A 17,713-nucleotide genomic window follows, 5' to 3' on the forward strand; every position below is an offset into this window, starting at 1 on the left:
TTTGAATGCTTAGTCCCTAGTTGGTGAAGTGTTTGAAAAGATTAGGACATGTGTCCTTGTTGGAGGAGGTATGTTGCTGGGGTGGACTTTGAGGTGTCAAAAGCCCAGGCCAGGCCAGAGTCTCTTTGTTTCTCCTTCTCCCTGCCCTCTCCCTCTGTCTATAGATCAGGATGTAGCTGTCAGTTACTGCTCCAGCCCTATGTGCGCCATCATGCTCCCTGATAATGATAATGGACTAAATCTTCTGAAACTGTAAGCAAGTCCCTAATTAAATGCTTTCTTTTAGAGTTGCCTTGGTTATGCTGTCTCTTCACAGCAAAAGAACAGTGACTAAAACAAGTGTCATGACCATACCATGGCTATTACTCATCCATTAAAAAGGAATGAAACATTGGTACATAATATAACATGGATGAAAGCTTTGAAAACATTTTTCAAGGCTAAGTGAAAGAAGCCACAAGCCAAACTCCACCTACTGAATTAATTCATTACTGAGAACTCCAGAATAGTCAAATCCACAGATTCATAATGTACATTAGTTCTCCATAGGAGCTGAGGGTAAGGGGAATGAGAAGTAACTATGCAATGTGTTCAGGGTTTCTTTTAGAGGTGGTAAAAATTTCAGGAAATAAACTAGTGGTGATATTTGTCCAATATTGTAAATGTTCTTAATATTACTACATTGTGTATTGTTAAATGATAAATTTTATGCTATATAAATTTTACTAGAACAAAAATAATAAATCCCCCACCCTGAATTATTTTTAAAAAGAAAGAAAAGAAAAAAACCTAAAAGGAGTACAATTTTTTTTTCATTACTATTAACACTGGAAGTCAAAGACACAGCCATTTGATTAAACATAGGAGATGGGAGCAAAGAGGAACAAAATGTATGTAGTTAACATTGAACCACAAAAAGACTGATTCATAGTAGTCAAGTGGTTTTTACCACTTCCTCTATACTGTCAAAGGCCAAAGAGACTATATCTACTCATCTTATGTAGTTTATTTCTGCTGGAAAATGGATTTATGAAATGCAAATCTGTGTATATGTATGTTACATAGGAGTGAAAGGTTAGTACAAAGGAGAACTTGCCTTCATTTGTACATATGATTTTGCATTACCAAGTGACAGTAATCAAATGACAAGTACACTGACCCAGTTGCACTCAGCAAGCAATGAAGAGCTATAATACTCCGTCTTATTCCCAATCACCCTATATTCTTCTTGGCTCAGATTTGGGGACACATTCTTCTTTTTAAGAGTACTTATGTGGGTTTTTCTCTTGTCTATGACTTGGCAGCCTTGCTGCAGTATATCTTTCTGTACCTGTGAATCTGTGTTGCTCCCATTAGTTGCTAAATAACGCTGTTCTGTCAACGGTGAGGCAGAATAAGGTTAGGTGGTACATTCAAACTGAAGATAGAGCTGAAGAAGCATGCAATGAGAGGGAGACACCAGCATGGCACCCAAGGAGCAACATGCCAACAGACCAGTATGGCTGTGGCAATACACAGATGAATAGAAATTGGTTAATTTAAAATGAAAGAGCTATCTATCAAGAAGCTTGAGCCATAGATCAAACATATCAAGCCTCGCCGGGCGGTGGTGGCGCACACCTTTAATCCCAGCACTCGGGAGGCAGAGGCAGGCGGATCTCTGTGAGTTTGAGGCCAGCCTGGGCTACCAAGTGAGTTCCAGGAAAGGCGCAAAGCTACACAGAGAAACCCTGTCTCGAAAACCCCCCCCCCAAAAAAAAAATCAAGCCTCTGACTGGTTATTCGGGTACCGGCGGGTGGGAAAGATTCGTCCAACTACAATTGGTGCCCAGATGTGTTGGCAACAGTTTCCGCCTAAAACCTGAGAGAGCTTAAGAAGAGACTCTAGAATAGAGCCAAGAGCAGCTTCCTAGTTCATGTTGCTCATTGCGGCCAAGGTACAGAGAAGCATCCCCCTGTGGCAGTATTCAGCAGCAACATGATGGACTCCCAAAATCTCTCACAGGCTGTGATAAAGAGAGGCTTTTCCCAGACACTGCCTGTGGGATTGAGAACACAGCCTCAGGCTTGAAAACACAGCTACATGCTACTTAATACTGCTTCTCACAAATGGAGAGATAAGTTTGACTCATTAGTACCTACCATGTTGAAAAGCCACGTGTGACAGAGCCAGCAGCCAAAGCCATGCTTTCATCCTAATCATGCAGCTTAACAGTTTAAAAACTCTCCTGGTCAGAAAAGGATTAAAGATATATAATAAAGACAGATTAATATGGAAAAAACTCTAATAGGGTTATAAGATGTTTAAAAATATATGTAGGCTTGAGAGAGAAAACAAAGAGAGTAGAGAAAGTCCTTAAACAGAACAAAAAAAAGCTATATAAAGATGGAAAATCCACAGAGAGTCTGAATACTGTATATTATTGTATTGTCTTTGGGATTTTTAACTGTAGAGAGACATTTGATTTTGGGTTCTACTAAGTTAAACTAATATAAATTAAAGGTATCTTGACTTCAAAATTTGGATCTAAGGATATGTTGCTTTGGAAAAGAGGTTCTGCTTTTGTCTCCACAGAAGATTAGAAGCTGTGGATTCCTTCTGGGTTAATATGGTTCCATCAGGGAAGACCCCTGAGAGAGATCTCCAATGGTAGTGATGGCCCAGATGATCCAACATCCAGAACAACTTCAAGGCAACCGGATGACATGATGCAGCCTCACAGACTACTACAGTCAAGATTTAACCATAATCCTAAATTTTCTCAGGATCCCCATAAGATTACCAGTGTCCCCAATCAGCAGGAAGTAGTAATAAACAACTATGACCAAATTCCCAAAATATTGTTTATGAATGTTTGTTTTTATTTAAAGGGGGATATGGCATAGAAATGATGAGAAAAAAGGTAGATTATTGAATCTACTTTAATCCCCCCCAAAAAAAAACTACAACTGTTAATCTCAAAATACTTTACATTGATATGGATTTTGGTTTATTGATACATATTTAAGGTCAATTTTGTTAGGCTGTATGTATATTTATACTCTTGTTTAGGGTATTATGCTTATGCAGCTCACTTAAAAATGTAATATATAGTTAAAAATACAACTTAATAGTCTTCTTGATAGTAAAACTTATATTCATGTTAGTTAGGTTATCTACATATACAGAGTTATATTTTAGATAGATAGGTAATTTTCAAACCCTTCAAAGACATACAGAATATGGCATTTAAAATGTTTTAAGAACTTAGACTTGCTGGGCGGTGGTGGTACACGCCTTTAATCCTGGCACTTGGGAGGCAGAGGCAGGCAGATCTCTGTGAGTTCTAGGCTTACAGAGTGAGTTCCAGGACAGACTCTAAAGCTACACAGAGACACCCTGTCTCAAAAAACACAAAACAAAAACAAAAAAGAACATAGACTTTTCTGGACAGTGAGACACATCTGCTCCTGGCAGCACCAATTACTTCAAAGAGGATGATGGGCACTGTGAAAACTTATGCAGTTTGCTTACAATGTGGAAAAGGCTAGCCATTTGAGCAAGAAACTGCTCTTTCCTTGACTGCTTGATAAACTAGACATGTAGAACCCATAGGAAGGTGACCACTGAACTATGCCAAAATGAGATGAGATGGTCCTTCAGGTTCCTACTTCACAGAAGAAACTGCGAGACATTCTGCAGGTCACAGAAAAACTGACTGATGAACTTTGCCAATAGGCAGAACAGTCCTTTAAATTTCCTGCTTCACTGTAAAGTATGCCAAAGACTCTCAGTCTGTAGGCTGAAGATAGATCCCCCAATGTTACAGAGGAACTTTGGGTGACTGTTCAGGCAGTCAGATGTCTCTATCATTTCTAGAATTTTGGAAGTTGCTTTCAATGAACCTCCTGTTTGCTTAGGTAATATTATATCCTTTTGGGGTCTTTGATGGAGTTGAATACTAGATAATTGTAATTATAGTTCTCCTCAGTCATTGTAAAAGATAAATTAGATATAAAAGTTTAGACTAACAATATGATAGAATATTTTCTATAATTTTGCCAAATACAAATGTACTAGATGTTATAACTGTAATTCTTGCTTGAAAGCTGTTTTATTATATAATTTTACTATGTTAAAGCTAAAATTCTCCTTTTTGATTAGACCAAAAAGAAGAAGTACTGTGGGATGTCTTTCTGTATGCTGTGAATATGTGTTGCTCTCATTGGTTGATAAATAAAGATGTTTGGCCAATGACCAGGCAGAATAAGGTTAGGCAGTTCATTCAAACTGAAGACAGAGAGGAAGAAGGTAGAGTGAGAGAGAGATTCCAGCCCACTGCTCAAGGAGCAACAAAATGCCAGCAGACTGGTAACAGCACAGTGACATGGCAATACATAGATTAATAGAAATGGGTTAAGTTAAGATGAAAGAGCTAGCTAACAAGATGCCTGAGCCATAGACCAGTTTGTAATTAATATTAAGCCTCTGACTGGTAATTTGGGTACCAGTGGGTAGGAAAGATTCATCTGACTACACACTCTCAGATCTTCCTTATTGTCAATGTAAGACACTATAACTACTTTAAAAGATGAAGCCCCAATTTTTGTAATATTCCTTTACTGCAGATGTAAGAAGCCCCTTAAGCTCCACTGGTATTTCATTAGTATACTGTTTTGTTAGTATTCCAGTTAAGATTTCATAAGTCATTAGTTGTTTTCCCCAATCTTGCTTTCTTCTTGAAAGCTCTGCCATTTTTCGATGCATAATTTGGCAGAAAGTGAGTGTTTTCAGAAATTCACCTATTACCATAGAGCAGCAATGTCCATTTTCGCAAGCTCATTCACAACTCAGGTCAAAGACAAATGGCATAGTGTTTACAGTCTTCCCCTTATGAGAATACAGTGCATCACTGGGAAAGATATTTTCTTACCCCACCAGGAATGAAAAAGACTGGGATGAGGGGGGCAAAACCACTAGGTACCTATCACTAATAAATTCATGTCAAAGAGCCAAATGTCTTCACACCTAGCAGAAAGAAAACATTGTGGATTAGGCCGCTGGTAACCAGATCAAATCAGCTATTTTGGCCATTTTATAATAGCCCTTTAATAACCTAGGAATGCTGGAACACCTCCAACAGAACACAAATTTATTAATTCTGAAAAGCAAACTCTCATGGAATAAACATTAATGATCTTAGATAAAAGGTTTAGGGTCTTGGTCAGTAGGAAATTCTTCTCTGGGTGGCAAAATTATATATAAAAACAAGGGGAAAGAAGTTTCATTATTTTCCTATTCTTTCTCTACTACTTCTTTACCCTAGTATTTCACTGCTATCCACTTCTCAAGAACCATATACAGTCCTGCTTAGAGACCATCCATAACCCCTGGCAGTTTAGACTTTCCTTAGAAGAATGTCCCAGCCTCTCTGTAGCACTGCTTCTTCAGGACAGCAGAGGCCGATGGTATGTGACCAAATGAAGAAAACACCTCTCGTTTGCTCTTCATGGCAACCAGTGTATATTTTTTGCTGGCAATTCTGGAAAAGAAGTCTGCATACTCAGACTTCTATACTCTGCAGGAGCTGAAGGACATAGCCTGAAACATAGGTAAGATCCTTGAGAAATATGAGGGTAAAGGGTTTACAAAGATAGGTATGAGAACAAAGAAACAAGTGGGAATACATAGTCCCTCTATCTTTTCTAAGCATGACACTTCCTGTAAGCTTATCATTACCTACATGAATCCTCCCTTGCCACAGTGCTGTTTGAGGTCCATTATGGAAAATCACTGTTTTAGATATATTGCTTATATGGTTTCACTCTAGGGAACTTGTTCAATCATTCTCTCTCCTGTCTTTCTCTCTCTAGATAAATACAGATTTTTATAGAATTTTCTTTTTAAATTAGCATACGAAGTAAGAGTGTTCCTTGTGTCATTTTCACACATGGTTTTGGTTGGACCACCTCCTTCTTACTTCTCTCCCTGCTGGCCTCCTTTGTCCCCACTAGTATTTCCCGTGCTCTTTTCATATCACATGTGTTGTATTACCCTTCACACTGCTCTCCCTAAAAGCTTATTTCCCCCCATTCACAGGATTATTTCTAGTTTTTTTGCATCTATATTTACTCATGCTCATATACATATGCTTATACAAATATTAGAAACTAGGATACACATATGAAAGGGAAAATATTACAGTTAACTTTCTGAGTCTGGGTTACTTTGCAGTTCCACTGAGTACTCAGTATCCTGTGTACTCTATGATTTTGTTTTCCCTATGGCTGAATAAAATTCCATGATAGCTATGTACCACTTTTTCATTATCCTTTCATCTGCAGGTGAATGTCTAGGCTGATTCCATTTTCTAGATATTGTGAGTAGAGCAACAATGAACATGAATGTATATATGCTTCTATTACAGGATATAAGTGCTAGGTCATATGGTCCAATTGCAGTGCATTTTCTTTGACTAAAATGTTCTGTGGCCCTGAAGATAAGAGTTTCTTTACGCCACTGGAGTGGAAAGAGTATAGAGATGCTATCAAATTTACTGTCCTGTCTCCAAACAGGATTATAACACGCTATCTCACATGAGTGGGTACTGTTTATTTCTAGAAATATTCAGCAAAGAGACTAAAAACCTCCATATAGTACAACTGAGATTTAAAAAAAAAAAACAACTGCATAGCAAAATTCTTCCTTTTAATCAAAGTCCCTCTTGTCCACTATGGTTTAAGCCATTTGCTTTTTAAAAAAATCTTAATAGAAAGAGAAAGGTAACTGCTTGTGCTCTGGTTCAACATGACAAAGATAATACATGAAAAATCTCTTGGTTCTTTTCCAAATGAAAAACTATGGTGATATGAAGCAAAAAAAAAAAAAATAAATGAAAAATTAAAAGAAAAAAAAAACATAAAAATAAAGTGAACATTTTGTGGAATCAGATGTAGAAGAGTATGGTAATGATTGAGTGCCAAATCAAAAGGTCAGCTGGCACCTGAGACATACAGATAGGTGGGACTACACAGCTAAGGTGGAATTATACTCTGTACATGGCTTCTCTGTGATGCTGGTGTTATGGTTTGGATCTTTAATATCCCTGAAAGGCCTAATGTTGAATGAAGGCTTAGATGCCAATACGTTGCACTATTAAGATGGAGCAGACCATTTAGAATGTGGGCCCAGTGGAAAGAATTAGATCTTAGCAAGGGGGCATCTCCTTGAAAGAAATATTGAAACCCTGATCTCTCTCTCTCCTCTTTCGCCCTGCTTGATTGCCTGCCTGATGCTGCATAAGCCATTTCTTTCACTAATTGCTTTCCATCATGCAAGTCTTCACAAGTCCAAAAGCAACACAGTCAAATAACACTGGACTGAAACCTCTGAAAAGGTGAGTCAAAGTAACTCCTTTCTCTTCAGTTAATTTGGGTTTTCTCACATTTACTGTCATAACAATAAAAATGTGACTCAGACACTGAGAGCAACAATTAAGAAATGGGACCTCCTGAAAATGAGAAGCTTTGTAAGAAGTTCTGTAAGGCAAAGAACACAGTCAATCAGACAAAATGACAGCTTACAGAATGGGAAAAGATTTTCACCAGCCCCACATCTGACAGAGGGTTTATCTCCAAAATATATAAAGAATTCAAGAAACTAGATATCAAAATAATGAACAATCCAATTTAAAAATGGGCTACAGAGCTAAATAGAGAATTCTCAACAGAAGAATCTCAAGTGGCTGAAAGACAAGGAGTTGCTCAATATCCTTAGTCATGAGGGAAATGCAAATCAAAACAACTCTGAGATACCATCTTACACCTGTCAGAATGGCTAAGATAAAAAACACTGAAGACAGCTTATGCTGGAGAGGATGTGGAACAAGGGGAACACTCCTCTACTGTTGGTGGGAATACAAACTTGTACAGCCACTTTGGAAATCAGTATGGCGGTTTCTCAGAAAACTGGGAATCAATCTACCTCAATACCCAGCTATACCACTCTTGGGCATATACCCAAGGCTTAATTATACCACAAGGACACATGCTCCACTATATTCATAACAGCATTATTCATAATAGCCAGAACCTGGAAACAACCTAGATGCCCCTCAGCTGAAGAATGAATAAAGAAAATGTGGCATATACACACAATGGAGTACTACTCAGCAGTAAAAAACAATGACATCATGAAATTTGCAGACAAACGGATGGAACTAGAAAATATCATCCTGAGTGAGGTAACCCAGACTCAGAAGGACAAGCATGGTATGTACTCACTCATAAGTGGATACTAGATGTAAAGCAAAGGATAATCAGACTATAACCCACAGCTCCAGAGAAGCTAGGAAACAAGGAGGACCCTAAGAGGAATGTACTGATCACCTTGAGAAGTGGAAACAACAGTTCTCCATGAGTAAACTGGGGATGGAGGAGCAATAGAGGGTAGAGGATGGTAAATGAGAACATGAGGGAATGGGATGGTCAAGCTGGAACAGGGATGGAGTGGGAGAGCAATGAAAGAGATATCTTGATAGAGGGAGACACTATGGGGTAAGGGAGAAACCTGGTGCTAGGAATTCCCAGGAATCCACAAGAATGACCCTACATTAAACTAATAGCAACAGTGGTGAGAGTGCCTGAACTGGCCTACCCTGGTAATCAGAGTGGTGAATACCCTAACTGCTATCATAGAGCCTTTCTACAGTAAATGATAGAAACAGATGCAGAGATCCATAGCCAAGCACTGGACCAAGCTCCAGGAGTCCAGTGGAAAAGATGGAAGTGGGATTATATGAGCAAGGACATAAAGATTATGATGGGGAAACCTACAGAGACAACCAAAGCAAACTAGTGGGAACTCATAGAGACTCCATGGGACTGGACTAGGCCCTCTGCATAAGCGAGACAGTTGTGTAGCTTGATTTGCTCAAGGGGCCCCCTGGCAGTAGGATCAGGATCCATCCCTGGTGCATGAGCTGGCTTTTTGGAGCCCACTGCCTATGTTGGCACACCTCGCAGAGCCTTGAGGCAGGAGGAGGGGCTTGGACCTGCCTTTACTGAGTATACCAGGCTCTGCTGACTCCCCATGGGAGGTCTTACCTTCTTGTAGGAGGGAATGGAGGGTGGGCTGGGGGGGGGAGTTTGGAGGTGTGGGAGGAGGGAAGAGGGGGATCTGTGATTGGTATGTAAAATGAATAGAAAATTTCTTAATGATAAAAAAAGAATAAAGAAAATAATAAATCATCTTGCTTTGCCTGCTTAAAATAAATGTGACTAACATGGCTTGGAACCAAGGTCACATGTCTCACAACTAAAAAGGCTCCAATATAATTCTGCCTACACTGTGTTGTTCCCCCAATACAGTGATTATTAAAAGTTGGCAGTTATAGTTGAGGTCCTACTTCAAGAACATTATGAAGGAATAGTATTCCACATTAAAGTAAAAGTAGAAACAAAGTATCAAGGCAGGAGGAACCTAGTCTGAGACACCCAAACTCCTAGGTTAGAGCTAAATGTGTCAAAGGCCTGAAATCATTATGGGTGAAGGAATAAAGGGCTCATTCTAGATAAAAAAAAAATTATGGAGAATAAGCTTTTAAACAATAGCTAGAAAAAGAAAAAATTCAGAATTAAGACAAGCTATCAAGAAACTACAAAAAGTCAGAATTTACATCTGAAAAGAACATAAATATTTCAACCTAGATTGTAGCGTAAGAAAATCTCAGATACTTAAAACAACAAAACAAAAAGAGAATAAACCCCAAGAAGTTATAACAGGATTACAAAACAACATGCTAATGTCTTGAAAATACAATTTGAAAACTTGGAAGAAAATACAGTTATTGAAGATAAGATAAATAAACAAAATCTAACAAATTGTCTAAATAGTACATCTGAAAGGAATATATGAACTAGAGGATGGAATTGATGAAGTATCACTGTGGGAAATATGAGAAATAAAAAATGCAAAGGGGACATCAGGAGAAAGAGAGGACAAATTAAATGAGGTGAAAAAATATACATGAAAAACACTTTTATAGCACTGAAAGACACTTTTATAGCACTGGAAATGCTGAGGCAGGAGGACTAGGAAGGCCAGTGTAATGCACATGGAATCTTATCTCAAAATATAAATTGAGGGAAGGAGGAAGGGAGGGAGGGGGTTGCAGTGTTTCTCAAGCTTTGGGTCGAGAACCCACAAGGGTCACATATTAGATATCCTGCATGTCAAATATTTACATTTTAACTCACAACAATAGCAAAATTACAGTTATGAAGTCTCAATGAAATAATTTTATGGTTGGGGGTCACCACAACATGAGGAACTGTATTAAACAGTCACAGCATTAGGAAGGTTGAGAACCATTATTATAGGGGAAATGATTATTTTTATATAAATGATAACTGACAAATAGACTTCTAAGTACTTAGACTGAAAAACAATCATACCACTGGGCATGCTGGTACACACCTTTAATCCCAGTTCTTAGGAGGGAGAGGCATGTGGATCTCTATGAGTTTGAGGCCAGCTTGATCTACTTAGTGAGTTGCAGGACAGCCAGGGCTATGTAGAGAGATCTTGTCTCAAAAAACAAAACACCAAAACAACAATCATACCAAACAGACTAAAGGAATTTAAGTTATACGTAAAAACATTTTAGTGTGTTCACCAAAGTACAAGGAAAAATCTTTCTAGATGAAGGAAATAAAAGGCTCTAAAATAAATCAAATAGTCTATTTTCATCCATAAACAAAAGAATGCAGGAAGCCATTTAGAAATAATTTCCAAGTGCTAAAAGAAAATGAGCATGTACCTAAAATTTTATACCCAGTCAAACTATCATTCAAGAATGATAACATCAGACATTCTGAAGGTAAGGATTAGAGAACTTTGGCACAACTACTCACAGAAAGAGCTTGCACAATGAAGAAGAAATATTAACTTTCTCAGAATCAAACTGCAAGAGCAAGGAAAGGAAAAACAAAGCTTGTTTCTGTGTATTTCAAGTAATTTTATTTCACCTTTTCCTTCTGGGGATTTACAATCTCAATTCTCTTAACACTTTTACATTTCTCTTAACAATAACTGCTAGCCTCTACTTTCCATTTTTGGTCAATAATTTTTTCTACCAATGATCCATGATTAAAGAAGCTGTGGTTTAGATAAGTTCCTATTGCATTAGGCCACTTCTTGGAGAGATTTTCACAGTGATTTAGTAGGATATCTGGCATACTAAAGATAATATCTCCAGAGTAGTCATTTAATGAGAAATACTGTTCTCTCATTTGCCAGAGCCTCTTGCATATTGTACCCTGTAATCCAGTTTAAGCAGAAGCAAACGAACACATTCAAAAAACAACAAGCTCATGTAGAAATTTACTCTGAAAAGTAACTTTCAGATTGGTCAGTTCCTCATGTCTTGAAGCATGTACTATCATCACCAACATGCAAAGAATAATAAATCTGTGTGTGATATTTTGTCACCTGGGAAAAGAAATGCCTATGTTTGTTGGACTGTATTTACAAAGACAGAAAAGTATACTTTAAAATGTAATATCAGTAAAGCAGTACACAGTAAACTGAAAACCTGCAATTAAATTCGAAGAGTTCTCTGACTCCCTAAAGTCCACCCAGGAACCTTCATCTCAACAATTCTGTTCTACGGCATAATGAATATACCTAGAGAGTAGAAAGGCCTCGACTTCACAGATCTCAAGATTGTCAGATAGCTTTCCCTTGGAATGTCATTAGGCTGGCAGGCATTCTCTGAATTTCTCCATGGTTCCAGGCCTTTGGTGCAGGAACCAGGCCCTAGTTGTTTCAGAATGAAGTGTAATTGAGGGGGCATATATCTCAGAAAACTACTCTAACCACACACTGTGAAAGTAGCCTTCCTAACAACTTTGTGAAAAAGTCTCTAGCTGGCTCTCCCCAGACTTGCTCTTAACAGTGTGTACCTAATAACTGTACAGTGTGGAGGAGGTGACTGTTCAGCAGGCAGGCAGCTTTATACTGCCATAAACCTTACTGGTTCAGTTCCTTCGATTTATGAACAGCTTCTCATCATCTTGAAGCTATGCTTGGATGCAATTCCAGCACTAATTGTATAGGACACGTGCCACAATGATACAACCCCCCTGTTACCCACTGCCCATGGCAGGAAGAGGCTGTTTATAGCTATAATTCCTTTTTCCCTTTTCATTCCCTTTCAAATGATTAAAAGCCCAATGAAAATCTGTTACTGGGTACCCAATAACATATTAGAACCCAGAATATGTCCCATTTGGGCTATAAAGTGTATTTTAGGGGCCAGCTTAAGTTGTCTAAAAGTGTTCTATTGTTATTTCTGACTGGAAGTTTCCCTTCTGGGGGAGTTTAGGAAGATTAGTTGGGTTAGGTGAAGAGGGAAAACAGAGACACACAGCCTGGAGAAACAAAGGCAAACTGTATTACCTGGGCAACGGGGGCAACACAGATGAGGAATATGCACGGGTGAGAGGCAATGAAGATTTGGACATCTGACTCGGCTGCAAAGCACATTCCCATTCTGAAAGATAGAAGGCAGAAAAAGAGAGAGAAAAATGTCTTTCAAAGGTCACTGGTATTCTGCCAGTTTGGGAAACAGTCATGCAAGGACTCACCCAGGCAGTGAATAATGCATTCCCAAGAATGTGAATGCAATCATCCTTCTTTAAAAAAAATTCTTTTTCTCACTCTTAGCACCTCTGCTGGGTTGATTGGAAGCATATCAGCATACTTTTTCAACACAGTCCCAGTTTTCAAAGCCTCCCATTAAATATGGGAGGCTTCCTCTAGCCTGGCTCTGTGATAGTTCTACCCTTCCCAGTTCTAGCTGCAAGGCTTTTCCAAGGGCCTATTCTGATTTCATAACCACCTGCCTGATGCCATGGAAGAGAAAGGGTGGTGAGTAATAGGTCCCTTGAGAGCTGCTTCCCAGCCCTATGCGCAGAGACATCCCTAGCATGTGAGTCCTTGCACTCTACAGAACTAACTCTGCCTTGATTCAGTAGGCTGCGTGACTCCTCTCCTCATTTCCCCTTTCAGCCAGCATTTGTTTCTGAGAATAAGCTAAAAGTAGAAATTGAGCTAATCGGCTAGTATGTCTGGATGAGGCAACCTGGTTCCTGTATGACTTAGAGATACAGAATCCCAACTCTGACAGCTCTCAGTTATTGCCAGAACAAAGCAAGCTTTGGAAATACATTTTACATTTCCCATCCATAATTCATCTGAAGGAAGGGTGACTTGCATCTGTCAGGTTGTTACAGGGTAAAGAGTGGTGAAGAGCACAGAGAAAGTGTGTGAGCTGTTGGCACGTTAACATTTTCACTGCCTTTTGGACTTCAAAGCCTCGGCCCCCAAGGGCTAGCTGTCCATCTCCAATGTACTGAGTCAAGAATCTGACAAAATAATGCCATACCAGGCAGTTAATCAGCCCCCAGATGCTCTGTTTAATACAAGCCTTAGCCATTTAAAGAGGCAGGCTTCTTTTATCCAGACTGGAGTCACCGTAATACAACTTCCTTTTCCTCATGTGCTTTCTAGAATAAAGTTTTGTAATATTGCCTTTGGAAACAGCAGACAGGCTCTTAATGCACCACCACACGCCTCAGAATCAGGTAATAGCATATGGAGGTGAGCTCAGAAGCACATCAGAAAGCACAGTTCCTAGCTGAGAAGAAAACTCAATCTTTAATGTTGTATACTGAATTCTGTTCTAAATTCCAGAGATTAATAAGAGGCCTGATAACCATAATGATAATGATGACAGTAGCAGTTAGCATTTCTTACTCTTAGTTTTAAATGAATTAGGGAATTTAATCCTTAATACAACATATGAAATAGGTAATACCGTTATGTCTTATTTTTTTGAGACAGGTAGACTCAAACTCATGATCCTCCTGACTCAGCCTCCTGAGTGATAGGATCCACAGGCATGCTCCACGTGCCAGCATTGTTGCCTTGTTTTAAGGAGAAGCTGAAGGAATCTTAGAGGTTATAGGTAAATTATCCAACATACCATGTACCACAGGTGGCTTACTGTAGAGTCTGAAAGTTAGTCTACCTCAAAGCTAAGACCTCACAAACCCTGACTACCACCTGCTATTGTAACACCTGAAGGGTGCTTTACACATGGTAAAATTTTGAAAACCTAGAAGTTCTGTTCAAATGTCAAAAAGAATAGGCCTGTGAGTGACTGTGCCTGCTCTAGCTGAGCTCATGACAGGAGTTACATGTAGCCCTTACAGTAATTCCTTCTATGCATTCAGACTTCTCAGTTTTCAAAGATTATGATGAGGCTTTCTTTCCCAAATGGCTTAATGCTGTGGTTTTCATCAAGGCAACTAAACATGTCTGGAGACATTATTTGTTGCCACAATTGGGGTTGCCTCTACTGTCATCTATAGGGTAGATTAATTTTCCTACTATCCGATTCTTCTGCTTTCTCCTATTATGTCCTATATAATTAGTCTAAAAGTCTAAAGAAATTTATTTACAGTAAATAGTCAGAGATTAAAAAAAACAAACTTTAACATGAAAAAATCAGGAGAGATATTCCTTGCAATCCTGTCCCCATCCCTTTCCCCAGCTCTCTCTAAAGCAGATGTCAAATTTGCCATGTAGCCAAGAATGTTCATTCTACATTCTCCTGCCTGTACTTTGTCTGTGCTGAGATAATAGACATGTGCCATGACACCGGGGGTGTTTCCTAATATCTTTTATGCTTTTAATCACCTAAGCTTCCTGGAAAAATGAGTACTGATAACTTCCCTGTGTGGTAGGGAATGGAGTGGGAAATCTTATGCCGTAAAGCACTGTACCTCTGTGCAGACGCAGTTCACACAGTAAACCAGCCCATAAGGTTCCAGGTAGGGATGCCATTTCTCACCCACTCTATACTTCTTGTCTTGAAACACACAATATGTCTCCGAATCTAAAAGGGAGGAAGGGGGAGAACAAAGCTGTTAGAGAATATAGGCCAAGTCACAAAAATCTAAAGACAGTCAGGAGCTGCATTTTACTATGTATATCAAGGGAAGAGTCATTGCATTTACACAGATTGTGTACTGCTGGCTCAATATTTTCTGTATTTTGTTTACTAGATCTTTACAACAACTCATAAATTAGATATTACTATTAGTCTTACCTTATGAAAAAGGCAATCAAGAAACATATAACTAGTTACTACCTGAGATGACACTCAAACCCAGGTTGATCTGACAGTGGAGTTCAAAAATCTCACTTAATGATCTGTTATAATAGCAAGATAAGAAAACATATCACTGGCATTTTGATTTCTTAAAAGGTCATGCTTCTTTTTCAGAGATAAAATAATGAACACTTTGTTTCCATTCAACATACAGATTTTCTTGAACATGAACAACCTTCAGTTTTCTCAAATTTCCTTCGCTGGAATCAAATTTTTAATAGGGCTGGAAACACCTTATCAGTTAAGAGCACTGCCTATTCTTCCAGACAACCTGGATTCAATTCACAGCACCAACATGGCAGCTCAGAACCATCCATAACTCCAGTTCCAAGCAGTCTGATGCCTTCTTTGGCCTCTGCAGGCAGCAGGCACAGATGTGGTGCATAGACACACATGTGGGCAAAATACCCATACACATAAAATATTAAATACATTTAAAACATTTTAAATAAGTGTTAAATAGACACATGTGTTTGTTTTTATTTTATGTGTATGAGTGTTTTACCTACATGCATGTCTGTTCACTACACGCATGCCAGTGCCCATAGAAGCCGGAAGAGAGCATTGAATCTCCTGGGACTGGGGGTAGAGATGTTTGTGAACTGCCATGTAGGGGCTGTGAACTGAACCTGGGTCCTCTGCAAAAACAGCAAGGTTTTTAACCACCAAGTCACCTTTTTAGACCCTAAAATTTTTTATAGTTGAAATTTGCATTACACTGAAAGATGTTTGAGCACATACCATAATACTTGACATGTTGCACATGTCTTAGTTATTAAAAAGTAGACAACATTTATTGTTTATACTCAATCCATCACATGACTCCATTGCATATTTTCTCTTGTATGTGGAAGTAAGCTTTTAAGCTTTAGATATATGTATTTTATTTAGAATAACCGATGTTATGAGCTGGCTAGCAAGGGAAAATAAAATAGTGTTATAAAGGGGATAAATGGGGAATTGAATACATTAGGAGGACTAAATGGAGAGGATGAAGGGAGGGCACATGGAAAGACAGAATATGGGAAGGGACAACTAATACTGTGAGACAATGCTCCAACTAGACATCTTTTTTTTTTTTTTTTTTTTTTTTTTTTTTTTTTTTTTTTTTTTTTTTAGTTTTTTGAGACAGGGTTTCTCTGTGTAGCTTTGTGCCTTTCATGGAACTCACTTGGTAGCCTAGGCTGGCCTCAAACTCACAGAGATCCGCCTGGCTCTGCCTCCCGAGTGCTAGGATTAAAGGCATGCGCCACCACTGCCTGGCCAAACTAGACATCTTATATTAACAAGTAAATCTTTCTAACACAAGGAGTAGGTTATAAATAACTTGGTGATTTGTTAGCGAAAGTGGATCCATAGACGCCTGCAAACATTACAGGCTATTGCCAAGGCTACTAGTTACTCACCACAACCCAATAGTAAGGCCTTATTGCTGAAGACACCACACACTTATGCAATCCAACATAGAAAAATCAAGCTGATGCCCAACTCTAAGCATCATCCCTATTTACTAGTGTTCACGGTGCCGGAAGGTGTTATGCATGCTATCAGAGGACAAAAATAATCATCAATATTACCCAGTTATGAATCCTATGGCTTACAATACCAATCTACTTGCAAGATATATTGATACGAATTAAATCTAATAAGATGTTAAAAGGAGGGTTTGGGATTTAGCTCAGTGGTAGAGTGCTTGCCTAGCAAGCACAAGGCCCTGGGTTTGGTCCTCAGCTCTCAAAAAAAGATGATAAAAGGATAACAATTTATGTGCAAGTGGGGGCTTATGTTGGAAATTGAAGGCTAGTTCCTCATTCATAGTTCATTGATGTAATTCATTGTATTTACACACCAAAGAGGGGACAGATCATTGTTGCAGAAGATTTAGAACCTCAATCTGACAAAATGCTACATTCAGCCATGGCTGAAACTCTTAGCAAACTGGGAAGAAAACTTTCTCAACCTCATACATGACATTTAAAAGCAAAACAAAAAACTGTGGCTAACATTATAATTTCTTCATGGCAAAAGACTGAATTATTTTTCCCTAGGACTGAGAATTATATGATGATGCTTGTTTTTCCAATGTTAGCCAGGGAAATCAGGTCCAAAATGTTTTATATACCTCAAAGCAAAACTTAAAGTATTTACAGATGTCATTATTTTGTATAAAAAACCCCACCAATCTGTTAAAATGATATTATAAATGGTAAGAGAATTTAGCAAGCCTGTAGGATTCAAGACCAACCATATTTATATGTTCTATAATAAATAGAAGTTGAAGTTTGACTAGGTCTGGCGGCTCACACCTATAAGACTCACACACGAGAGACTAGGCAGAAGGACTAAAGTGAGTTCACTTCCAGCCTGTACTATGAAGTGACACTCTGTCTCAAAAGGAGATGAAGGCGATCGAACTACAATTAGTACATATAATATTTACAATAGCTCCTCCCAAACACCAACCTTCAGAAGCACACATCTAACAAAACATATGC

The 17,713-nt window shown here is 38.6% G+C and overlaps 1 protein-coding gene across 4 annotated transcripts in view; it reads right to left on the bottom strand.

The window, feature by feature from the left end:
- The window catches only part of Chrdl1 (chordin like 1), a 119,090-nt gene that overhangs the window by 73,594 nt on the left and 27,783 nt on the right, over positions 1-17,713 (bottom strand). For all 4 annotated transcript variants that reach the window (XM_028876955.2, XM_028876952.2, XM_028876956.2 and 1 more), the window contains exons 3-4: positions 14,830-14,942; positions 12,440-12,533 (exon numbers count right to left, since the gene is read on the bottom strand). In XM_028876955.2, coding sequence (XP_028732788.1) covers positions 12,440-12,533; positions 14,830-14,942 — 207 coding nt within the window. The remainder of the gene's footprint in view (positions 1-12,439; positions 12,534-14,829; positions 14,943-17,713) is intronic.

This window comes from Peromyscus leucopus, chromosome X (assembly GCF_004664715.2).
Source record: "Peromyscus leucopus breed LL Stock chromosome X, UCI_PerLeu_2.1, whole genome shotgun sequence".
Classification (NCBI taxonomy): Eukaryota; Metazoa; Chordata; class Mammalia; order Rodentia; family Cricetidae; genus Peromyscus; species Peromyscus leucopus.